The sequence below is a fragment of the Pezoporus wallicus genome, unplaced genomic scaffold (assembly GCF_028554395.1).
Source record: "Pezoporus wallicus isolate ANWC-B61680 ecotype Strahan unplaced genomic scaffold, APGP_CSIRO_Pwel_v1 contig_3486, whole genome shotgun sequence".
NCBI classification, from domain to species: domain Eukaryota; kingdom Metazoa; phylum Chordata; class Aves; order Psittaciformes; family Psittacidae; genus Pezoporus; species Pezoporus wallicus.
In genome coordinates, this window is record NW_026642292.1 from 6605784 (window position 1) to 6627022 (window position 21239).

At 36.0% G+C, this 21239-nt stretch overlaps 1 protein-coding gene across 3 annotated transcripts in view; it reads left to right on the forward strand.

Annotated features, from left to right (window-relative positions):
* RALGAPA1 (Ral GTPase activating protein catalytic subunit alpha 1) overlaps nucleotides 1-21239 on the forward strand; it is a 129548-nt gene that overhangs the window by 47184 nt on the left and 61125 nt on the right. For 2 of the 3 annotated variants that reach the window (XM_057428635.1, XM_057428636.1), the window contains 12 exons: nucleotides 318-485; nucleotides 3801-3925; nucleotides 5153-5369; nucleotides 6558-6734; nucleotides 10144-10296; nucleotides 12025-12218; nucleotides 12343-12441; nucleotides 12554-12709; nucleotides 14125-14253; nucleotides 15214-15339; nucleotides 16518-16576; nucleotides 20175-20283. In XM_057428635.1, coding sequence (XP_057284618.1) covers nucleotides 318-485; nucleotides 3801-3925; nucleotides 5153-5369; nucleotides 6558-6734; nucleotides 10144-10296; nucleotides 12025-12218; nucleotides 12343-12441; nucleotides 12554-12709; nucleotides 14125-14253; nucleotides 15214-15339; nucleotides 16518-16576; nucleotides 20175-20283 — 1712 coding nt within the window. Of the gene's footprint in view, nucleotides 1-317; nucleotides 1881-3800; nucleotides 3926-5152; nucleotides 5370-6557; nucleotides 6735-10143; nucleotides 10297-12024; nucleotides 12219-12342; nucleotides 12442-12553; nucleotides 12710-14124; nucleotides 14254-15213; nucleotides 15340-16517; nucleotides 16577-20174; nucleotides 20284-21239 lie in introns of all 3 variants that reach the window. The other variant, XM_057428634.1, reaches the window with a different exon arrangement.

Genomic DNA, 21239 nt, shown 5'->3' on the forward strand with positions numbered 1-21239 from the left:
TGAATTATTGAACTTATTGGCACAGCCCTAGCTTTAACTGTATTTCCAAATGCTCCATGGTCTCACTGTTTGTTCTCATGCATGTTAACATTTAAAAACGTGTTCTGATGGTCTAACTCATTTATATTACATTCTGTTCTGGATATTATGTGCGTGTGGTTTTAACACTCTAGTACTGGAAAAAGTATTTTTGTTGTACTTAAGAAAACAAGGCTCTGGATTTTACTGGCTTTTAAAGTCACTTAATTAGGATGTAGTGGTAAATAAATACTGTCTCTGTAATTTTAGTGCATGTTACATATACTTTTTTCCTACAGACATTGATGATGCTCAAATTCTTCCACGTCCACCTCGAGTCAGGCATTTTTCACAGAGTGAGGATGCTCCAAGTGAAGTTTTTGGTGCTTTAAATGAGGAACAGCCACTGCCACGAAGCAGCAGCACCTCTGACATCCTGGAACCGTTCACAGTTGAACGAGCCAAAGGTGCAGTTCCTGTCATTGACAATTCATCCCATCATGCTCCAAGCTTACAGAGTTCCACTGAGACCTCTTCAATGCATAGATCCACTGAAAGCCATACCACTGATACAAATAGCAGAGAGTCCTCCTTGGAAGTTGGGGATAGCATTTATGACCATCTTTGTCATTTAATAGGGCCGGTAGAATTTGCAAACACAGCCTTTGAACAAAGCCAATATGTTGACCTTGAATGTGAAGATGACCTCCTTTCCTCTCTGAGAGAATATCTTAAAGAAGAACTTTGTGGTAACTTTGAGATAGATAAATGTGAGGCTTCTGCTCATGAAGTTGATACATCAATAAATAGGAATGATAGATTACCACTGGATGGATTAGAACATAGAGATCAGACTGGTCAATGCACGAATAGCGTCACTGTTACAGAAAGAGCCAGTAACACAGAGCTGCACTTAGAGCAAAAACAAAGTGGTTTTATAAATACTATCACACCTACTCAAGTAGACATTTTTACAAGAAACCAAGTGCTCGATAAAGCCAGACAATTAAATCTTGATAAACAATGTGAAAGCATGTTTGATCGTGGGCCAAGTAGTCCTAGCAATAAAGAAGGGAAGAGATACCTGTACAGGCAAGCAGCCACTGAAGCTGATGTAGATTTAGTTGTGGAAGCAGCAGTAGCTGAAAAGCATAAAAATGCCCAATTTAATGAAAAAGTAACCAACTCACGTGCCATGCATGCAAAGAAAATTCTTCCTAAAACACAAGTTAACCCTCAAATGCCTCACATCACAGGCACAAGCAAACTATCACCAACTAAAAGGAGTATATCTGAAACTGTGACTCATAGGGCCAAAATCATGAAAATAACAACTAAAAAAAGAAATAGTGTTCATGTTACTTTTAGGCCATCTACAGAATCAATTCAGTTTTACAATCCTCTTGAGAGCAAAGAGGCTGCTTGGAAAGCAAGACTTCGTAAGCTTGGTGGCTTCAGTAGTGGCAGTAGTAGCAGCAGCAACAGCAGTACCAGTGCAAGCACTAGCTCATCATCTGTCACGGAGCTGGTTAGACCTGGAATATACAGACCTCTAGATGTGATCAATGCTGCTTCAGCTGGCAGCAAGCAAATTAAGGAATCTACAGAAGCTCAAGCAGCCATGTTGCAAAAAGAAGGTTTTGCAGTTAACCAGTTCCATAATCGTAGCACCTTTAGAGCATCAGGTCAGGAGTCAGCACAACAGCAGGGCTCCCTAGGTGGTGTTTATAAAACTGTTGTACATGCTCTTTCGAAGCCGAAGGCAAATGTTTCCCCACAGAGGCAGAACAGAATGCCAGCAGAGGCTCCACTGAGGGATCTGTACAGTCATGTAATGGGCTATTTTGGAAGGAAAGCTGCAGGTGAGCACTAACAAGTGTGCAGAGCGCAAAAGGAGAAAGGCAGCACCAGTTTGGCTTAATGCAACTGAAGCAAGCTCTGATAAGCAATCAAAAGGCTTTGGGATGATCACTGCTTTCCCTGTTTGGTTATGCATGCGCCTACAGCCAGCTGATTTTTCTCCCAGCATAAAGTTACTTTTACATACTTTAAATTACTAATTTTCCTTTTCAAGATATTTAGTTGAACCTCTTTGCTGCTGAATACTGTCAGGTTAGGGAAGAGGAAGAGACAGTAAATGACCTAATAAAGGATTAAGCTGTGAGAGTTTTTAATTTTCATCTGCCATGCAGAGCCTTAAAATTCAGCCTACTGAATGATTGGCAAATGCATATTTTATTCAAATGTGCTTTTCCACTCTGAGTGTAGTTTGTCAGAAGGACCTGGCTCAACCAGTTAGGTTGAACTAATTGTATTTCTGGATCATTTAGTGTGTTTTCTTCTTCCTCCTCCTCTTCCTCCTTTTCCTCTTCCAAACCAAAAAAGCCCCTCAAATTTATATTTGGAGGTCAGTTTAGATAACTTTCAAAAATAGTCTGAAACAAAAATCTCCTGTTACTGGAATGATTGGATTGTGACAGTTCTCTGGGTCCAATCATAAGGTTTTTGTTCGGGTCTTTTTCAAAACATGCTCTAGACTTTTCTGTATTAATTCTTCAAATTTGATGCAGTTACATCTTGTCAACATCTTCCATTGCTTTCTTTTTTCTTGGAATCATGGGTGTTCATGAAGGTCTCATGATAATAGTCTTTCTCCTGCTAACTATGAGACCTCTGTGGACTGATCAAAAAAGAAGGCTGGCACTCTAATATCCATTGGTTTAGTTCACAAAACCTTAAATGAACAATAAAATAACTTTCAGCAGTAATGTAGGTTTTCTTTTTTTTTTCCCCATTGTTATGCTGGCATGATTAACAAAGGATTCTGTAATGCATCCTGCATCAAGATGTTAATGCCACCTGAGGGCAGTCTTTATAAGCATAGCTCCAGAAGAACGTGACTGTCATGAGTCTCAAAAAAGTAATTTGCTTCTCTGCAGAATATAGACTTCTGAAAAAGAGGTATCTAGAAAGCACTAATTTTAGAACTACCTTTTATTTGAAATCTGTAACATTAAACAGAGCCTCATTATTAGAATAAGTTATACTGTGGTCTCATGAGAGATGACACTGAGGAAAAAATTCTTACGGAGAAAATATAAGCTGAAATAACTTCAAGAATTTAAAGGTGAAGATCATGAAGTCAGGTGTAACAGACACAGTTATATATGAACTGTATAGTTATATTGAAAATGTAACACTGGTAAATGAGTGAACTTCATGACTTGTTCATAACCATTGACCATCCAGAATTTGAAGTTTCATTCCATGAACTAGCATGTGATTTTATTATATAATTATATAACATTTTCTTTGCACTATTTATACTAACTGTATACAGTGCCATATTGACATTTGTCATTAGTACATACTACAGCCTACTTTACATTTTTGGCCACGTTGTTTTTTCATTAGGACTGCAATGAAGGAGCCTGTAGGAATCTAATAAAATTTTTAGGATTTGTTACTTATGATATGGAGGAAGAATATATGCTGTATCCTTAAAGCAAGCATTAACAACTTTGAGTAGTGCTTACCTGTAAGCTTCTTGCTCTTAAAGGTGGTCCTGGAAATTGACTAACCCCTGCTTAGTGGGAAGAAGAAGCTGTACTAATTCTTAAAGTAGAATCTGCTTTAAAATAGGGAAATTCTTAAAATGCATGTTTGGCCATTTTTTTTTTTTTTTAATTTCTGTTAATTAGCAGTTTTTTCATTTGTTACCTTTTGTTTTGGAAATGCTTCCATGTGTTCTTTATTATATACAGTTGTTCATTTGCTTTTAGCTAATAGAGAGGACATGAGTCAAAAGCTGCACCCTGTTGATAGTGACATTGGCAGTAACAATACAAATGTTCCTGATCTCATGGATGAATTTATAGCTGAGAGACTCCGCAGTGGTAGTGCACTGGTAAGCCTCTAAACTTCCTACATTTCAGTATGTAAGCCTACATATATGTGTGAACTCATCGGTGATGTTATAAATAAGTTCACTAAAATGTATTTCTCTGGATTTTATGAATTGGAAGGAATTAAGACTATCACTTAGCTTTTCTTTGCCTTTGACCTGGATTCATGCCAATTTATGCTGTTTGTAATTTCGTATCTGTTAAATCTCCATTGTGGAAGCAGTGCAAAACTTACTGTCAGGTGGATAGTCTCATTCAACTTAACAAAAAACAGCCAAGATAAGTTTGAATAAATACTTCTAAACTGCCACTGATTTTGTAACCTAGCACACAAATAGATATGTTTTCTTAAAACGGAGTACCAACTTAGTAAGATTAATTTTAGGTTGGTATATCTATTAAATGCTAAAACGTATCATGAAAAGCTTGTCAGTCTGAGTAGATCTCTAATTAGTAGTAGGGTGGTAAAAGAATACAGAAGCAACTGGGCACAGTGTAAAAGGACATTATTATTTTTCGTAAAATGTCTTTTCTACTTTTATCTCTCTTCTGTCTGAACCAAACCTATCTGTAAAAAAAAATAAAATACCTTAAAGAGACACCAAATAAAACACCACCTGACTTTTACAGGAACAAATCTAAGTGCCTTATTTCTGCTATATGCATGTCTTTGGTGTCCAAGTCAATACCAAGGTTTTGGCTTAAGATAAGAAAATTAATGCATGAATTAGTAAATTCATTTGCTTGCGGTGTACATAAAGTTTTTGCTCATAGCATGGTAGTCTGTAGGCCAGAAATCACAAAATTCCTTTACAATTTTTTTCTGCCTGTGTCTGGAACCAAAGCTAACAAATTTTCTTCAGTGATTTAGGCATAATCTGGAGGTAATATACTTTTTACTATTTTTTTCTCTCAAGTCTTCCCTAATACATGTATGGCACTTGCTAGTCTGAACCCTAGCCTTTTAAGGTATGTGTCCAAAAATTCATTCTGCAAATAAAATCTGTATTTATGAAATTCTGGGACTGCACATGTTCTTCACTTACTGCTGCCTGTCTGGGATTTTGGAAAGTCTTGGCTATGTATGGAGTATGATGACAATTTCTGGTTTAGGTACTTTTAAACTATGTGTTATGTTCTGACCTTTGCAAATGTGGGATTGCTTTTTCCATTTTATTAAAAAAAAAAAAATTCAAGATCGTAAGGTAACATGTCATTTTATTGTTTAGAACATGACAAGAAGAGGAAGCAGTCCTGGCAGCCTGGAAGTTCCTAAAGACCTTCCTGATACACTGAACAAACAGAACCAAATGCGTCCTATAGACGATCCAGGCGTGCCTTCTGAATGGACATCACCTGCCAGCGCGGGCAGCAGTGACCTCATCAGTTCAGACAGCCACTCTGACTCCTTCAGCGCCTTTCAGTATGATGGACGCAAATTTGAAAGCAAGTATATTTTTCCAAAATGAATATAGCATTTCTTATTGCTTGTTTGCTTTCCCTTTTATTAATTAATTTTTTTAATTTTTTTTTATTTCTGCTCTTTTTGTGGTCAAGTTGTATGGCAGCGGTTTTCTGTAAAGAGAGCTTATTTTGATTTCCCATTGAAATCATTAACAAGTTAAGGGAGCAAGCAGAGTCCTTGAGAGAGGCTTTTGTGGTTTTAGTATACTATATGAATCACTACTGGAATACTACTGTACAAAAAGCAGAACAACAGTGAACAGAAGTTACAAAGCAATATTGTCTTCTTCCTGGGGCGTATCCATCTGTTCTGCACAAAATATAAAAATGAAAAGTTACTTATTTTGGAAGTTATTTTAATTCTTCTGAAAATATTTTAAGTAAAACTTGAACGTTTTCTAATATTTTTACAGCAGTCTTTCTGTACTATAGATTAATCAAGATACTAAGTGATAATATCAGGGTAAAATTAGCATGATTTGCGTAATAACATAATGCTTTTTATTTGTTTCATTTATTCATTCACATCCTTGTTCAACAGAAGGGATCGTTATGGTTGCCAGGGATTATGACTTTCTCTGTTGTGTAAGAAAGAAAGAATATTTATGTTGTAGAATTTATTGAAGAAATTACAGTTTTAGGTATGTAGATGTTACGCAACTTGATGATCAGATTTAAACCGATGTTTCAGCATGACGTTTTTTCTTTAGTGTTGAAAAAAACATTTGTTAGAATATCATTTGCCATTATATTTTTAGTTTGAAGTTAGCATTTTACGAACCAATTTGGATATTTCTTCCAGCTTATAGTTTTTGGAAGTAAATTCCTTAATGTATGTTTCCATTATTCTTACTTTATTCTCATGTTTCCAACCCTAATTATTCTATGATTCGATGTAGGTGCACTTACAGCAACTAAGCAGAATACAGAACATGCAATAGGAATGTCTTCTCCAGAAGTAGTCACAGTTTTGTGGCAGAAGCAAGAATATTCATAATAGTAAAATTACTTTCTATGGTTACATTTTATGTAAATTTGCAACAGCGTGTTAGCAACATAGGAGATGCGCATACGTGTTTTCCATGGAGGAATTTGGAGGTCCTGAGCTTTTGTGTTTTATATTAATGGTATTTTTAACTTGTCAGTTAATATAGTGCTTTCCTCCTACAGATTTTAGCTTTGGTGCTGAGGCAGGGACACCAGCTTCCATTGACGTCAATGCAATTTCAGGACAGCATCAAAGTGCTGAGGAGCAAGAAGTGGCCAGTCTAACTACGCTCCACATAGATTCAGAAACAAGTAGTCTCAATCAGCAACCATTGTCTGCTGAAGCTGCAACTATTACTGGTAAAGTAGTTAAAAAAAACTTTTAAAAGAGCATGTATTTCAGATATTTTCCACCTACCCTGAAGAATGCAAGTCCAGCTTCTGCAATGAATCTGTATTCTATATAAGATGATTCTTCGATTCAAATTATTTTTTGATTGCTATTGAAAAGTAATGTATTAAGTAACATAAGTGGAAAACCTTTGTCTGACTTACCCATATGATCCCTGGCTTGATGTTAAATGTATTTTAAATTTTTCATGAGCAAATCTATACAGTTACCAGGGAGAAAACTCTTAACACATAACTTTTACCAGGTCTCTTACAAGTGTCCTATTCCTGGTAGTCAAATGGCTAATTTTGGCAAGAGTTTGTTCCTTGGAAGGCTTTGAAAGTACTCTTTTAAATCAGTGTATCATGCTGAAGTGTCATGAAATTCTTCTGTATATGTATGTCTTAACCTGTCTATATGTTGTCTGTTGTGTAACTGAGAGGAACTTTTAATATGCAAAATGTTAGTTATTGTGCCATGCAAGATCAGTTTCCATTCATGTAACTTAAGAATTCTTTCTTTATTTTTTTTTTTTAAATTACTTTCCCTGTTGATTTCATGAAAAAGTAAGCCTGTTTGGAAGCAGTGTTTTACAGTCTCAGTTGATGAGCTTGGGCCCACCAGTTTACTTTCCAACTGTTTCTTAAGAAAGAGGGAATAACAATTAGGTTAACATCCACCAGGAGATGCAGTTTACCCCAATTGAATGACCTTTCTTTCTGAAAGAGCGAATCTTCCTCTCTGAGAAGTATTTGGAAGAATGGTCTCTTGCCAGAATTTGTAAATGAGATGTCCATAGTCATTTTCATACTCCTTGTTCCATAACTGGTATGTGCTACCATTCCTGTTGCAACCCTGGGAACAAGTACCTATTTACCTGTGAAAGCTTATACTTACATACAGTGTCATCTTCTCTGTGAGAAATTCTGCATTTTCAGAGATACTGAAAGACATCTTTACTTCCCTGGCCACAATTTCACTTTCTAAAATTGCCTTTCTGCTGAAAGCAGCATGGTATTAGCTTTCTTGTACATTGCTGTTCAGCTTGTTCAGCAGTGTTCAGCTTGACTTTTGTTCTCTTCATTTTCTCTTTGTTCTGTGCTTGTTGAAAGTCCTTGCAGAAAATATGTTCTTTTTTTTGTTTTTATATGTTAATAATTTCATTACTATTTGGTGTTTTTGTCTAAGTTTGCACTATAATTGCATTAATAAGATTGCAGTTAATGATTGAATTATCCATTGAGAGATTCTATGGCTATCTGTTCTTGTTGCTTGGACTACTGTTTTAGAGAGGCAGCTTTGGTGTGTCACATGCATTTAGGTGGGTTTCCTGAAGAAGCAAGAATTGTGCAATTACACTGTCTCTGTCTGACTGTTCCATGCTCCCAACAGTGTTGGAGTCCATTGCCTAATTTCTGATATCTATATATGTATCTATATATAGATATAGGCACACAAACCCTGTATAAGAAAACAGAAGGACATTATTTTCTTCAAAGTTTTATAAAAGTTAGGCAGCTATCTAGTGAAAATTGCATGTATGCAGAGCCCCATGGCAGGGAGGCTTGCAACTTAAATTCACTGTATTAGACATCAGCAAATCCATGCAGAAACTCAACCTCAAAACATGCTCATAAAAGTGAGTTTTCAGTGGTTTGGCTGCTCAGAAATCTATGTGTTTCTGAATAGTTTTGCTTTGAAGGTTTTTGGAAGGAAAATTTCTTCTTGGTATATAGCCATTATTCATACTCTTAGCACACAATTGAGTTTACTACTGATTGTTTTTTACTAGTCCTAGAACAAGTTGCACCCACATAATCTCAGTCAAATTTGGATCCACATATGCTGGAGTATCTCTTGGTGCTTCTGACAAGACTCCAGAAGTTCAGCAAATTTTCTGTATTTCTGTCCATTCTTTTCCATCATATGAAGGTCTCCCCACTCTTTCTTTCCATGTCATTCCGTTTCTTTCCCTCTGTATTCCAGTCTTCCTCACTTTTTCTCCTCTGCATCAGTCTTTCTCACTCTTTCTCTTGATCGACTTTCATCCATCCCCACTTAATGAGCAGAATGGAAGAGAAGTAGGAAAGAATTTCTTTGGACATCTTTTAAGTGTAGTTTACAGTATCTTTGTAAGCATGTGAAAAACACGTGGTCGGTAGCAAGAGGAGAGTATCATTACCTCTAGCATGAAACAGTAGTTTGTGTGTGAAGCAGTAGTGGCAATCTCTCCTGCATAGAGGGGTTGATTTAAATTGATGGCAAAAGTTTCATTGCCTGTGCCATTTAAAGCAGATAGAGACCTTTGCAGTTTAGCGATTAAGGTTATTTACTACAATTTCTGTTCTGATAACACTGACATTTTCTGTCAAGTTCTTTAAACAATTAGTTCTCTTTACAAGAAAGAGCACTTCACAGCCAGTGATTGGGAAAATTACTATTTTAGGAGACTCATTTTTTCATTCTGTTCCTAAAGTTCAGTTTCTCTCCAATGCTGAGCTTCATATATAATGCTTTTGGGTCCCAGTTACATTATCTAAAGCTAAAAATAAATAGGTTTGAATTCTTCTATTTTAACATGCACTGATGTGTAGGGAAGTATGTGTTAAATATCTGTTCTCTTCTTTTCTGTGATGTGACAGTTCTGGCCAGAGTCAGCTTTTTATATGCCTCTTTAGGCAAATCCAGGAAGTGAAAACAATGTAGTGCAGAAATAAAATACAAATACCTGCTCCCTCTCTGCATGTCTCTCAGTAAAGGAGACCAAATAGTTGCCTAGAGAGGTTGCTCAGTGGTGGTCATGGAAAAATGCCTTTGCAGCACCGCCATTCAAACACCTATATTTTCCTGTCTTAGAGGAAATAACGTTCCTCTAACTATACAGAACTTCCAGTCTGTATGGATTTTCTCAGGCCAATTGGTACATAAGCATCAAAGATTGTTAGTTACTGGTTTGAGCTTTTATTTATAAATTAACTTGAATGCATCCATAAATCTGGAAAAACAGTTGTTCCAGGAAAATTTCTGCTTAAATTGCTGGAGAGTAATTTAGGTGAGGGAATGTGAAGAGAATTTTGACTTTACAGAGCACTGAAAGTGCTGCAGAACAAACACATTTAAAATTATATGCACCTAAAATAGAGCTCTGTTAATCCATTTACGTATCTGATTTTGATGTTAATCTCTCAGCTGTCCTGCATGTAATTTGTTTTCAGAGCACCATTCACAGGGAGATCTGCTTATAGTTTTTCTATCTTTTCTTGGCCCAATTTGATACATAAAAGTAGCTCAGTTTTAATGCTACGTTTAGACAACATTTCAGTAGCTCAAGAAAATAGAAACGGCTTTTAAGGTAACTGTTAAAAATTGCATTTGCAGGCTCTGAAAGCGCTTCTCCAATCCAATCTGCTCTTGGATCCAGATCACAGACACCCTCTCCTGCCACTCTTCATGCAGATCATATTGAGCAGAAGGATCTGCAGCTGGATGAGAAGCTCCACCACTCTGTTTTACAGACGCCAGATGACCTAGGCAATATCTGGAACAGAAAACAGAAACCTGTTCTTTTTTTCTTTTTGAATGCAATACAGTGAAGTAGCTAGTATCGCATTAGTTGTAAACAATCCTGTACAAGGCTGTTTTGTCTGCACTCTTTAAATTTCCTTTAAAAGCAAACAAAAACTTTTTGCATTTTATCTTTCATTTCATTGGAATTATTAGCAATGGATTAATAGTCCACACGTTTATAATTGTTCTTTTTGATGCTTAGAGTCATGGCAGCTTAATTTAGTATGTGGCCCTGCCATGGCCTGTTTTGTTATTGATTTACAAATGATAAGACATAATTTTAAAGTAATGTTATGATTTTTTCTTGGAAGTTTTGTTCATTTCCCTTTCATATTTAAACAAATTTATAATTACTTCAACTATGTCAGCTATTGAATTCTAGACTGTGTTCACTTTGTAAATGCAAAGTTCCCATTTCTCCCATATTTGGTCTCATGGAAAAAGAAGAATATCTGATCTATATTTCAGACTATTTTGCTTGAGGCAGCCTACTGATGGGCAGAAATATCATCAGTTTGCTTTGCACTTTGATATCTACAGCCTAGAAACCATTAGTGTCTCTACCACAGTGGTCCAGAACTTCACAAGAAGAGGCTATGTGATTAGGCTGAGTGCAGATTTAATTTTGACTTTGTATGCCTGTGGGAGCTGTGAGATTTTCTGAAAATCTCAGCAAATTCTGATGCTGAGGTGTTTTGAAAATCTGAGAGGGGCAGAAAGGAGATGTGGGATGCTTGCTGCTTTGAAACTGTGGCTTGTTAGGTAGTTTTGTGTCGCTGTTTAGCTAATTAAGTGTGAGTGGAGTAGACTTTAGTCATGGTTATCTGTCAGAGTTTTCTTTGTATGGACAAACTAGATTTGGACAACTAGATTTGCTATGAGGGTGGTGAGGCACTGGAATGGGTTGCCTGTGGAAGTTCTGAATGCTCCATGCCTGGTGGTGTTCAAGGCCAGGTTGGACAGAGCCTTGGGTGACATGGTTTAGTGGGAGGTGTCCCTGCCCATGGCAGGGGGATTGGAACTAGGTGATCTTAAGGTCCTTTCCAACCCTAACTATTCTATGATTCTATGAACTTATTCATCTTCCACACAAAAAAGAACATTTAGTCGTATAACACTGATGTGTAGAGAGCTAGGTGAGGGTTAGATTGTGGTGCTATCTTACTGAATGTTGCCTCTCCAATCATCCAAATTTACTGCTTAAAGAACAGCAGCCAGAGGCAAGTTTATTCTTGCCTTTCTCTTTAATTTGCAATAAAATACATTTATAATAGATTCTAAGGAAAGTTGTGTTTCTGTTTTATTAGGAAAAATGTAAACTTGAAATGTAAATTTACATGGAAGCAGGCAAGTGGAGTTCTGGATGTTCATTGACTCCAAAGAATGTAAGGCAGCAGTTAGAAATGGAGTGGACTTATTAGGTCCATCAGATCCATATTAGGGCTCCAGCAGTGACCTTAGATGCTATTTATGGAAAGAATATATGACACAGGAGAATTCTTCCTCTACAGAGTTTGATAATTGACGTATAGTTAAATCTGGTGTTGAGATGGCTGAATGGGTAAGAAATACCTTACTCTGAAAGCTGGATCTCTCTTTTGGTTTTAAGAAAGCTATGCAAGAAAAGTTGTGATATAGCTGTTACATTTGCTGGAGAAGTAGGTCTCACTATACTTTTTTCTTCCATTACAGAAACTAGTGAATTCCCCTCAGAATGTTGCAGTGTGATGGCTGGGGGAACACTTACAGGGTGGCATGCAGATGTTGCTACTGTGATGTGGAGGCGAATGCTAGGAATTTTGGGAGATGTCAACAGCATCATGGATCCAGAGATTCATGCTCAGGTTTTTGATTACCTGTGTGAACTATGGCAGAATCTGGCCAAGGTAAAAGAACTGAACCTCTTCTCCAACCTGACCTTATAGGGCAGGATTTTTCAGAAGAAAAAAAACCCAACACTTTATATATGTTCCTTAAATATTTGTCTTTGTGTGTTTTTAATAATTGCAGATAAGAGACAATCTTGGTATATCAACTGATAACCTAACTTCACCATCTCCACCAGTTTTAATTCCACCACTTAGAATTCTAACACCATGGCTGTTCAAGGTAAATTTGAGCACTGAATAGTGAAACAGAAATAAAAGTTCATGTAGGCAGAGAGGGTTTTTTTATTTAATTTTTTGAGTTATTAATAATAAATATCATTCTAATACTGTAGGCAACAATGCTGACCGATAAATACAAACAAGGGAAGCTACACGCTTATAAACTCATTTGTAAGACAATGAAACGAAGACAAGATGTTTCTCCAAACAGGGATTTTTTAACTCATTTCTACAATATAATGCACTGTGGACTTCTTCATGTTGATCAAGTAAGTTCAATTACAAAATTCAGGTTAATACAAACTTTAATAATAAAATGGTTTTATCAGAAATGCTGAATGGATTTTCAACTGAGTGATTTGAAAACAGTTATGTGCTTGATACTTTTTCTAAACTTTGATAAATTGCCTTTGGTTGTAATCGGAAATGGGATTTTTTTTTTGAGTCCATTTTAAACAAACATGAGAGCAGAGAAGGTGCTCTTTCATTTTTTACCGATTGTATGTTACAGATTGAAGCATGCAAGAAAGAGGAGGAAGCAGATTCTTAAGGTCTATAGTTCTTACTTGCTCCTTGATTTAACAGTTTAGCTAGTGGGAAAGTAAATTGTTCTAACTGCATTGGCGTAGTTCATACAGCAAGTACAGGAACCAGCAAAGTGAGGCATACTGAGTGTATCTAATCAGTGGGAGTAGATCTTTTTCATAGGTTTTAATATGACCAAGTCTGAAAATACTGTATGGCTTAAACACTCTTAAAGGCTTGCATCAGAAGTGTGAAACAGTTGGTTTTGTGATTTTCTTTGAGGAGCAGTTAGAAGCATAGGGAGATCAAAGATTCATTCATCAAAGTTTTCATTAACTGGGCAAAATAGAACTAGTCCTAGTCCAAAATTATTCCACAGATGTCTATGGATAGGACAGACCTCCAGTTTCTCTCCTCTTAACAACCAGTTTACACTGCTTTTCTTGTATTGCAAATCTTATGGCATACTGCCATTTTATTGAATATCACTGCTATTTGAAGGAGAAAAAGGGTTATTTTTTTGCCTTTCTCTGAACTTGGGATGTTTTTTCAGGATTAAAACATTTTATACTTTTTTCTAATAGTTCTTAAGAAATTGCATTTTTTATATTAATTTTAAAAGCTTCCTCACTAAGTCTACAAGAACATAATCTGCGTTGTATAACTATATAGCAGAGGTGTTACATAACAATTGTAATTTTTTCTTTGTATTTTGGTTACATAGCGATATATGGAAGAGTGTAATACAGTTTTTAAAGTTACAGTCAGATGATACTTGGAGAGGATTAAACATGGAGGTCTAATAGCTGGCTATCTGCATTTCTTTTGTACATATTTAAATGAATGGTTAATCATCCGTAGAACTTTAAAAGCTAAGTATAAATGAATATAAAATGTGTCCTGGTACTGACCTTGTACAATACTGTCCAAGCTTAGATGGATCTATTTAATATATCAGTTTGTTTACATTAATATGAGTGTACTTAAGGAATTTATCTTTTTATGCTACTCTGCTCTGTAATGAGTGTCTTAATTGCCACAATGCATTTGTTTTCTTCCATTTTTACTTTCTACCTTTAGTAATTAGCTGCCTTTTTTTTATTCATTGTTCATCTTGTTCATACTCTTGTTTTTCTTTTCTTCCTTTTCCTTCTGCAAGGATATTGTCAATACAATCATCAAGCACTGCTCTCCTCAGTTCTTTTCACTTGGTTTGCCTGGTGCCACCATGCTCATTATGGATTTCATTGTAGCAGCAGGAAGAGTGGCAGCTTCTTCTTTTCTCAATGTAAGTAGCTATCAGTTAATTCTAATTTGTGTATGAATGGAAAGGATTTGAGAGAAAACTTAGCAGTATATTTCCTTGACCAGGATGTTAACTTGACCCCAGAATTCAATTTAATGGTTAGCAAATACCCATGCTGTCAGAGGTTTATTCTAGAACACTACATGGGCAAGTCCTCTCCAGAAAATATGTGAGGAATGCAAAAATTACTGCTGAAGCAGAGTCTTTACTTCAGAGTTTTCAGAATTGACTGCCATTTATCTGTGCTTTAAAATGTTTTAAAATTAGTGTCCATCTGACTCTACCTTTATTTTTAAAATGTATTTATTAATCCATATCTCTGCTATGCAATGACTGGTCACGTTTGAGAACTCAAATCTGCTAGTGTTAGCACTATTTGAACAGTTTTCTGATATTGCTATCCAGGCAACTTCAGCCTCATACAGTACCTGGGTGCTGTTTGCCTTGCATGACTATACACCCTCAAAGCTCCCTAATACTCCCCTTTAATTGTCTATGAGTTTTGACTGTTTCTCACATAATTCCCACTTTAACCAAATAAAATCCACCCTCCCTCAAAGTACTGTTGGAAGCCTTTGTCAACATCTTGGGCTGTTACCCGTCATGTCCAGCAAAGACTCGTGTCATGTCCTGTTTTCTACATCCTGATGAATTAGCAGAATGTAAGACCTAAGCCTAGTTAGCAGCTCAGTCATTTATCTGTAGTCCTAACAATTTCTCTGTTTCCTTCTGTCCATCTTGGCAAATGGGACCAGGGCGTGTGCATGAGTAGCAGTCTCATGGGACTGTGGTCTAGGTTTCCTCAGCTGTAAGAATTTACAGAAAGAGAAAGGAAATAGCTGTGTAGAGTTTCAGCCATTATTCTTGTTTAAGGCAGCTAGATATGTCAGCTTCCTGATTGCAGTAAGAATATGTATTTCTCCCCATTTTTTTTTCTTTTAGGCACCAAGAGTTGAAGCACAAGTTCTTTTGGGATCTCTAGTCTGTTTTCCCAATTTATATCATGAACTGCCAGCTCTTCACCCTAACATTCCTGACATTGCTGTGTCACAGTTTACAGATGTTAAGGTAGGAATATTAAGAATATTTGACTAGTATTCAGCTATCGAGTATATGTTTAATAATGATGTTTTTACAGGAAATAATAACTAAAATTTTAAGATTCTATTTTTTTCCAGAAATAATTTCAAGTAGATTATAAGGCTTAAGATCACATGAAATCTTGTCAAACTTCATAGTAGTAAACATACTTTGTAATTGCTATTAACTTAATAATAAAGTGTTTCTGTGTGATTGTAAAAGGAAAGGATGAGTTACCTCACTGATGTGCAGGTCTCACAGATTTGATCAACTCAGATGAGGAGATGGAGAGGTCCAAATATTTAATCCATTGATAATTCACAATTGGCAAAATTTGTCAGGTTTAGAAAACCTCTATACATCAGGATGTTCTCTTAGGCAAAAAACAAAGATTAATGGAGACATTATCTTCTCTATCTTAACACAGAGCTGAGTAGTGTGTCAGTGTACTGCAACTGGGCAGAGCTCAGTTTTTGTGTTTAATTGCTGTATGTGTGTCAGGTATGATTGCTATGTCTAAGAAAGGCTCTCCCCATAAGTTTCCAAACTATATCAGATTAGAGGCAAATGATAGCTTGGAAGCTGCTGTATGCTTTGCTCCCTTTTGGAGACTAATTTTGAATTCCTTCTTTCTCATTTCTATTGTATAATGGCTTTTTCTTGAGCTTTATTGAGAGCAACCTAAGCTTTAGGGACATTTCACTACAGTTGAGACAAAATTCTTCTTGACATCATTCTTAAGGTACTGTAGTCACTTGTTCTGCAGCCACTTCCAAAGACATTTTAATCCAACATAATTTTGAAAAAATACTTAGACTAATAAATTCATTCTGTTCTTCAGCACTATTTAGCAAAGTTAGCCTTAGGGAGTTGTTGGTTTTGTTTACCCTTGATATTTTATGGAAATACGTTGACAAGAGTTGGATAAATGGTTCATCAGCAGAAATTAGAACAATAACCTGTGAGGTATTCTTGGGGGTAGCACAATAATGAGCATCTGAGGTAGACTAGAAGCTTGGAGTAGCGGTAAATAAACAATCTGACCACAAACCTAGAGACTCAGCTAAGCAACATGCCTGTGTGTACTATCATAAAGTTCTAATTTTCAGATGCTTCATGTAATGGAGTTCTTAGTAAAGCAATACATATTTTCCTCTTTGTTTTAGGAACTTATAATTAAAACTATGTTAAGTTCAGCAAGAGAAGAACCATCTGGTCCTGCACGGTATGTCATGCAAACAGAGCTTCTAAATCAGTAGCTTCTTTTCTTTATTATACCATTTTGAAGTGGATATATTAGAGAACTTAAAGTTTATGTCTTTTATTCATTGTTTTCTTCACCACTATCAAAAGTATGGTCTACCACGTGAATTCAAATTCTTTTGTAAATAGAGATATTAAAAGAACATACACGTGTCAGAACAAATTCTGGTTGAGCCCAGTATTCTTTCTCTGATAGTGACTGATGGGAAAGGATGTAAATATGGGTAAGGGTGTAAGCTGTATGCTTTCTCAGCCTACCCTGATTTTGCATACTAGAGAGTCATTTTTTACTTTGATGAAAGACAAGATTATTTATTAAAGAGGTATGGTTATTTTTTAATGCACCCTGCAATTTAATCTGAACATAAGAAATAATCCAAGGTATGGAAAAAGAAGCAGAAAATACTGAGCTAAGCATTAAACTGGGAGTGAGTTCTCTGATGCTTAAACCTAAGGGTCTCCATCTAATACAGAACTTTAGAAAGGATAGTTACTGGATAGAACCAGTGTTCTTTTGCATTTCTTAATTTGTTTAGGATTTTGTTCCTCTTTACCCATGCCCAGAGGCTTTCGGTTACAGAGTCCTGCATATAGGATTGAAACGGGAATCTGTAATGCCTACCAAGGAAAAGCATTCCTGTGTGCCTTATATATTTGGGTAGAGTGTTTATATATGCTCAACTAATTTATTGTCACTTGACAAATGCAAAATACTAGATCTGTATGCCTGAAAAATGTTACTGGAAAGATCAGCTCACTTAACCTTACAATGTTTTGCTGAAAAACCAAGAGCAGTTTCCATTGGCTCACTTATCTGTTCCTTGCTTTAGGTGGTAGTATCTCTCAACACAGGGGACAGAAGGAATGTTCTGAGATAATTTTAATTTCATTTTTCATTTTCTTTTGCAAAACTGAATTCTAAAAAGCATTACACTCTCCATTTTGCTTTTGAAAAAGGTGGTTGAAATGTGTTGGTTCAGAATATACTGATCCTGTGGCACTGAAGCACACAGCATTAGCATCTTCAGTTCTGGCAGTGTGGCTGTGAGCTGGAAGGGAGCATGCTGCATGTCCCCATATCCTGTATGGCTGTGAGGGGTGTGTTTACAGGAGCAGAGGCACATGTGCCTGCCCAGTCTTTCTGAGATATGCTGGCCCCAAAATGCAAAGTTGGACTGCAGTGTGTAATAATAATATTAAATGAAGACTAAAAAAAGGAATAGGTTCCCAGTGTCTCTTTGGGTTACCTGTGCTCTTCTCCTTCATCTGGGAGACAGAAGGTTTATGTCTTCATTGTGGAGATAATGATGATCCCACAGCTCCTGAAGCTTGGTTGCCTCACTGCTCACTGGCAGTTTATCCGCAGTCTTTTTTGGTAATAACTTCTGTCATACTATCTGCTTCACAGCAATACGGAGTTCACCTCAGTTACTGTCAGAGGTCATATTTAGTATCTGCATCATGTTTTTGCCATGTTGGCTCAGCCACTAGTAGAGGCTTAATTTCTCTTTGCAGTTTCCTGGGAGAGAATTTAGATTTCTTGAAATTGAGGTACATAGCTTTGTATATCTCTAGCAAGTCTGAGTGGTGTTAACTGTTAACCCAAGCTATAAATCTTTATTCCTTATCTCTTCCACAGAGGCTCAATGTTTTGCGTTTCATTACATACTTGACCCAGCTGGGCTTCAGGGAAATCAGTTATCTGAAATATGATCTACTTGGATCTCTGTTTGGAAAAATTAACTGTATTAATCAAATACCTCTCCTGCTGCTAACAGTCTGAAAAAGAAGTGATAGGTTGCCTAACTTGGTATTCGTCTCTTCTGCTTGTGCTGTTAGTCTGTGATTCTTTAATAACAACATTGTAGCCATATTACACTGTCTTTTCAGAGACTACTCTGAATAATAACAAAACTGATGTTCTTAGTTGAAACCTTACAGACTACTGGATATTTTGCATCTCAGTGTGTCATCGGATGTGGAATGGTTCTCACTAGATGATGAAAATTTAAATAGTAACACAAACTTAGATTTGTCTATTCTTCTGTATCATAAAGGTTTATTTTCTGAGACGGCTTACACAACCTGTCTACATTTATTGTGAAATCCATGCTATGTTCTTATTTTGTTCAAAATAGATTGAAACGCATATAATGGAAGTAACGGAAGTGTAGATTGTTTCTCCTCCCCTGAGGCTGGAGTGTGTTTAAAATGTTCCTGGCAGTAAGGCAGCTTGCCTAAACAGTCCTGAAAATTTTCTTAAAGAAGAGTTACAAAAATTTTAGATGGACTGTTCCAATACTTACATAATTTTTACAGTCAGGTTCAGTTTATGACCACTATACAGGAAAAATCTTTTCTACTGGAAATCAAATTATTCAGTGACTTACTGCATGTCAGAAGATTTCTTATCATGTCCTTCCGTGATTGTGATCTAGACTTAGTGCACCCTTCAACTTTTCATCCACATGCAGTATTTACCAAAGTTGTTTATTGTTTTCGTCACTCTTTTCCTAGAGTCACTTATATTTGTCTTTATTCTTAAATTGCATTAATCAAAATGTAACGGAGGCAGTTTTGCAATTGAGTTTTCAGTAACAATGTACAAAACAGGATGGCTTGACAATCTTATTTACGCTACCACGTAGCACTAATTCCAATATGTATTTTTGCTACCTGTTAGTAGTTTCATGATTCTGAGTAGCCTTAAAATATTTTTTTACATCACAAACTTTGTAGCCACTTCTGTTTTGATTCTGTGTATGATTTTTCCTTCCCAGCTGTAATGCTTTGCAGTTCCCATGACCAGCTTTCACCTTGTTAATTTTGGATTGCTGTCCAATTTTATCCAGAGCATTTTGAATTTTGAAGTTGTTTATGAAATATTTTGCAGTCTGTGTTCTCGAAGATAATTACGAACATTTGGAGATTGCTTAAGCTAGCTCCTTAATGTTTCTGAACAAATTTCATCCATTTACCTTTATACTTTTCTCCTATTTCCTGATTTTAAATGAAGACACAATAGTGGAAGGTAAAGTATATAATCACAATATGTCTAATGTCTCTAGCATTCATTTACCCCTCCTCTATACATCTTTGTTTATTGTCAGTCTAAAAAAATGTAAATATATATTAACAAATAACATTCCTCCCTCTTGTCAGAAGCTCTAAACAAATACAAGCAAAATCTCATGCTGGGGAGGAGGAACATCCCACCATATTTTTTTACCTTGTCTTAAGAAAAATATATACAGATTTCCCATACATTGATTTCGGGTAGTATTTTTAATCCAAAAAGCATATAGGGATGCAGGAGTTCTCTTGGATTTTTCAGTTGCTCAGAAGGGTGCTTCCTCTGTCTTTTCCATGCCTTCAGCAGGGTACTTGCTAACTTTTAAATAGGTTACAGCATTATAAAGGTTTTTGTGGAGTTCTTTTTAAAATATTGAAAATATATTTGTTAGATTTCAGCAAGACATATCAGGAATCATAATAATTGCATATTCTTGTAGCATGTTTCGTAATAATTTATTCTCCAACATTGTTTCATTGTTTTACAGGTGTGTTGCTCTTTGCAGCCTTGGTATTTGGATCTGTGAGGAGCTAGTTCATGAATCACATCATCCTCAGATCAAGGAAGCATTGAATGTGATTTGTGTTTCTTTAAAGGTGAGACTTAACACTTTTATAATATATATTGCCTTCACATGTAAAGATGCTTTGCCTTTTCCAAGTCATGATCACATTTTATCATCTTTACTTCATAGTCTCATATTCAATCCTTACAAAAGACTGAATTCAGTTTAAGTGGTGGACTTCTGAACTGTGTCTAAGGAGATCTTTACCCTTCTTTAATTTTTTTGTTTTCCTACTTTTTTGCAAATCTTTGTCATATTTATTCATATTTTATGTAATAATTAGAATATTATTAAAAATACTTATTTTCTAGCATTTTTCAAGCTTGCATGTTCATGAACAGTATCTTCAACTTTTAAATATTTTCCAGTTTGTTTTCAGAACCTTTCCACATGCTCTTTGTTTACATCAAAATTAAATGAATAATCAAGTCTTTCTGTATATACACATTGATAAAAATCAGGATGTACACCTGTTGTACATTGGCTTGTGTCAGATGCTGGGGATTAACTATTCTTTCTTTTCAGCAACAGGAATCTGAAAAATATCTTAGCAAATCAGCTGATCACATCCTGTGAAGCAGGATTTGAGTCTATGTCTAAAATGGGTAGCTGCAGGGCTTTTAGTATTAGACTCTAAATTGCAATTTCCTGTTTTGCAAAATCACATTCATCCTTTGCAACTTCTCTAACACTCTCTTCCAGCGTTTTTCTCTTGCTCTTTAATATCCCTTAACTAGTGTGTTTTATCAAGTTCCTGTGCAAGTTTGGTATTAGGCAAATGGTGGTTTTATCTTCTGCAATTTATCAGAGTTTGAACTATTTTTAATCCTGACATTCATTGTGATTTTTCCTGTTTTTCTTTGATGTATTTATTAAGCCAATTACTTGTGTCTCATTTATATTAAACATAAATTACTTCTTGAATGGAAGACAAAGATCTTCGTATTTCTGCTTTGCTTTGTGTTGGCAAGAGCATTCAGAGCATGT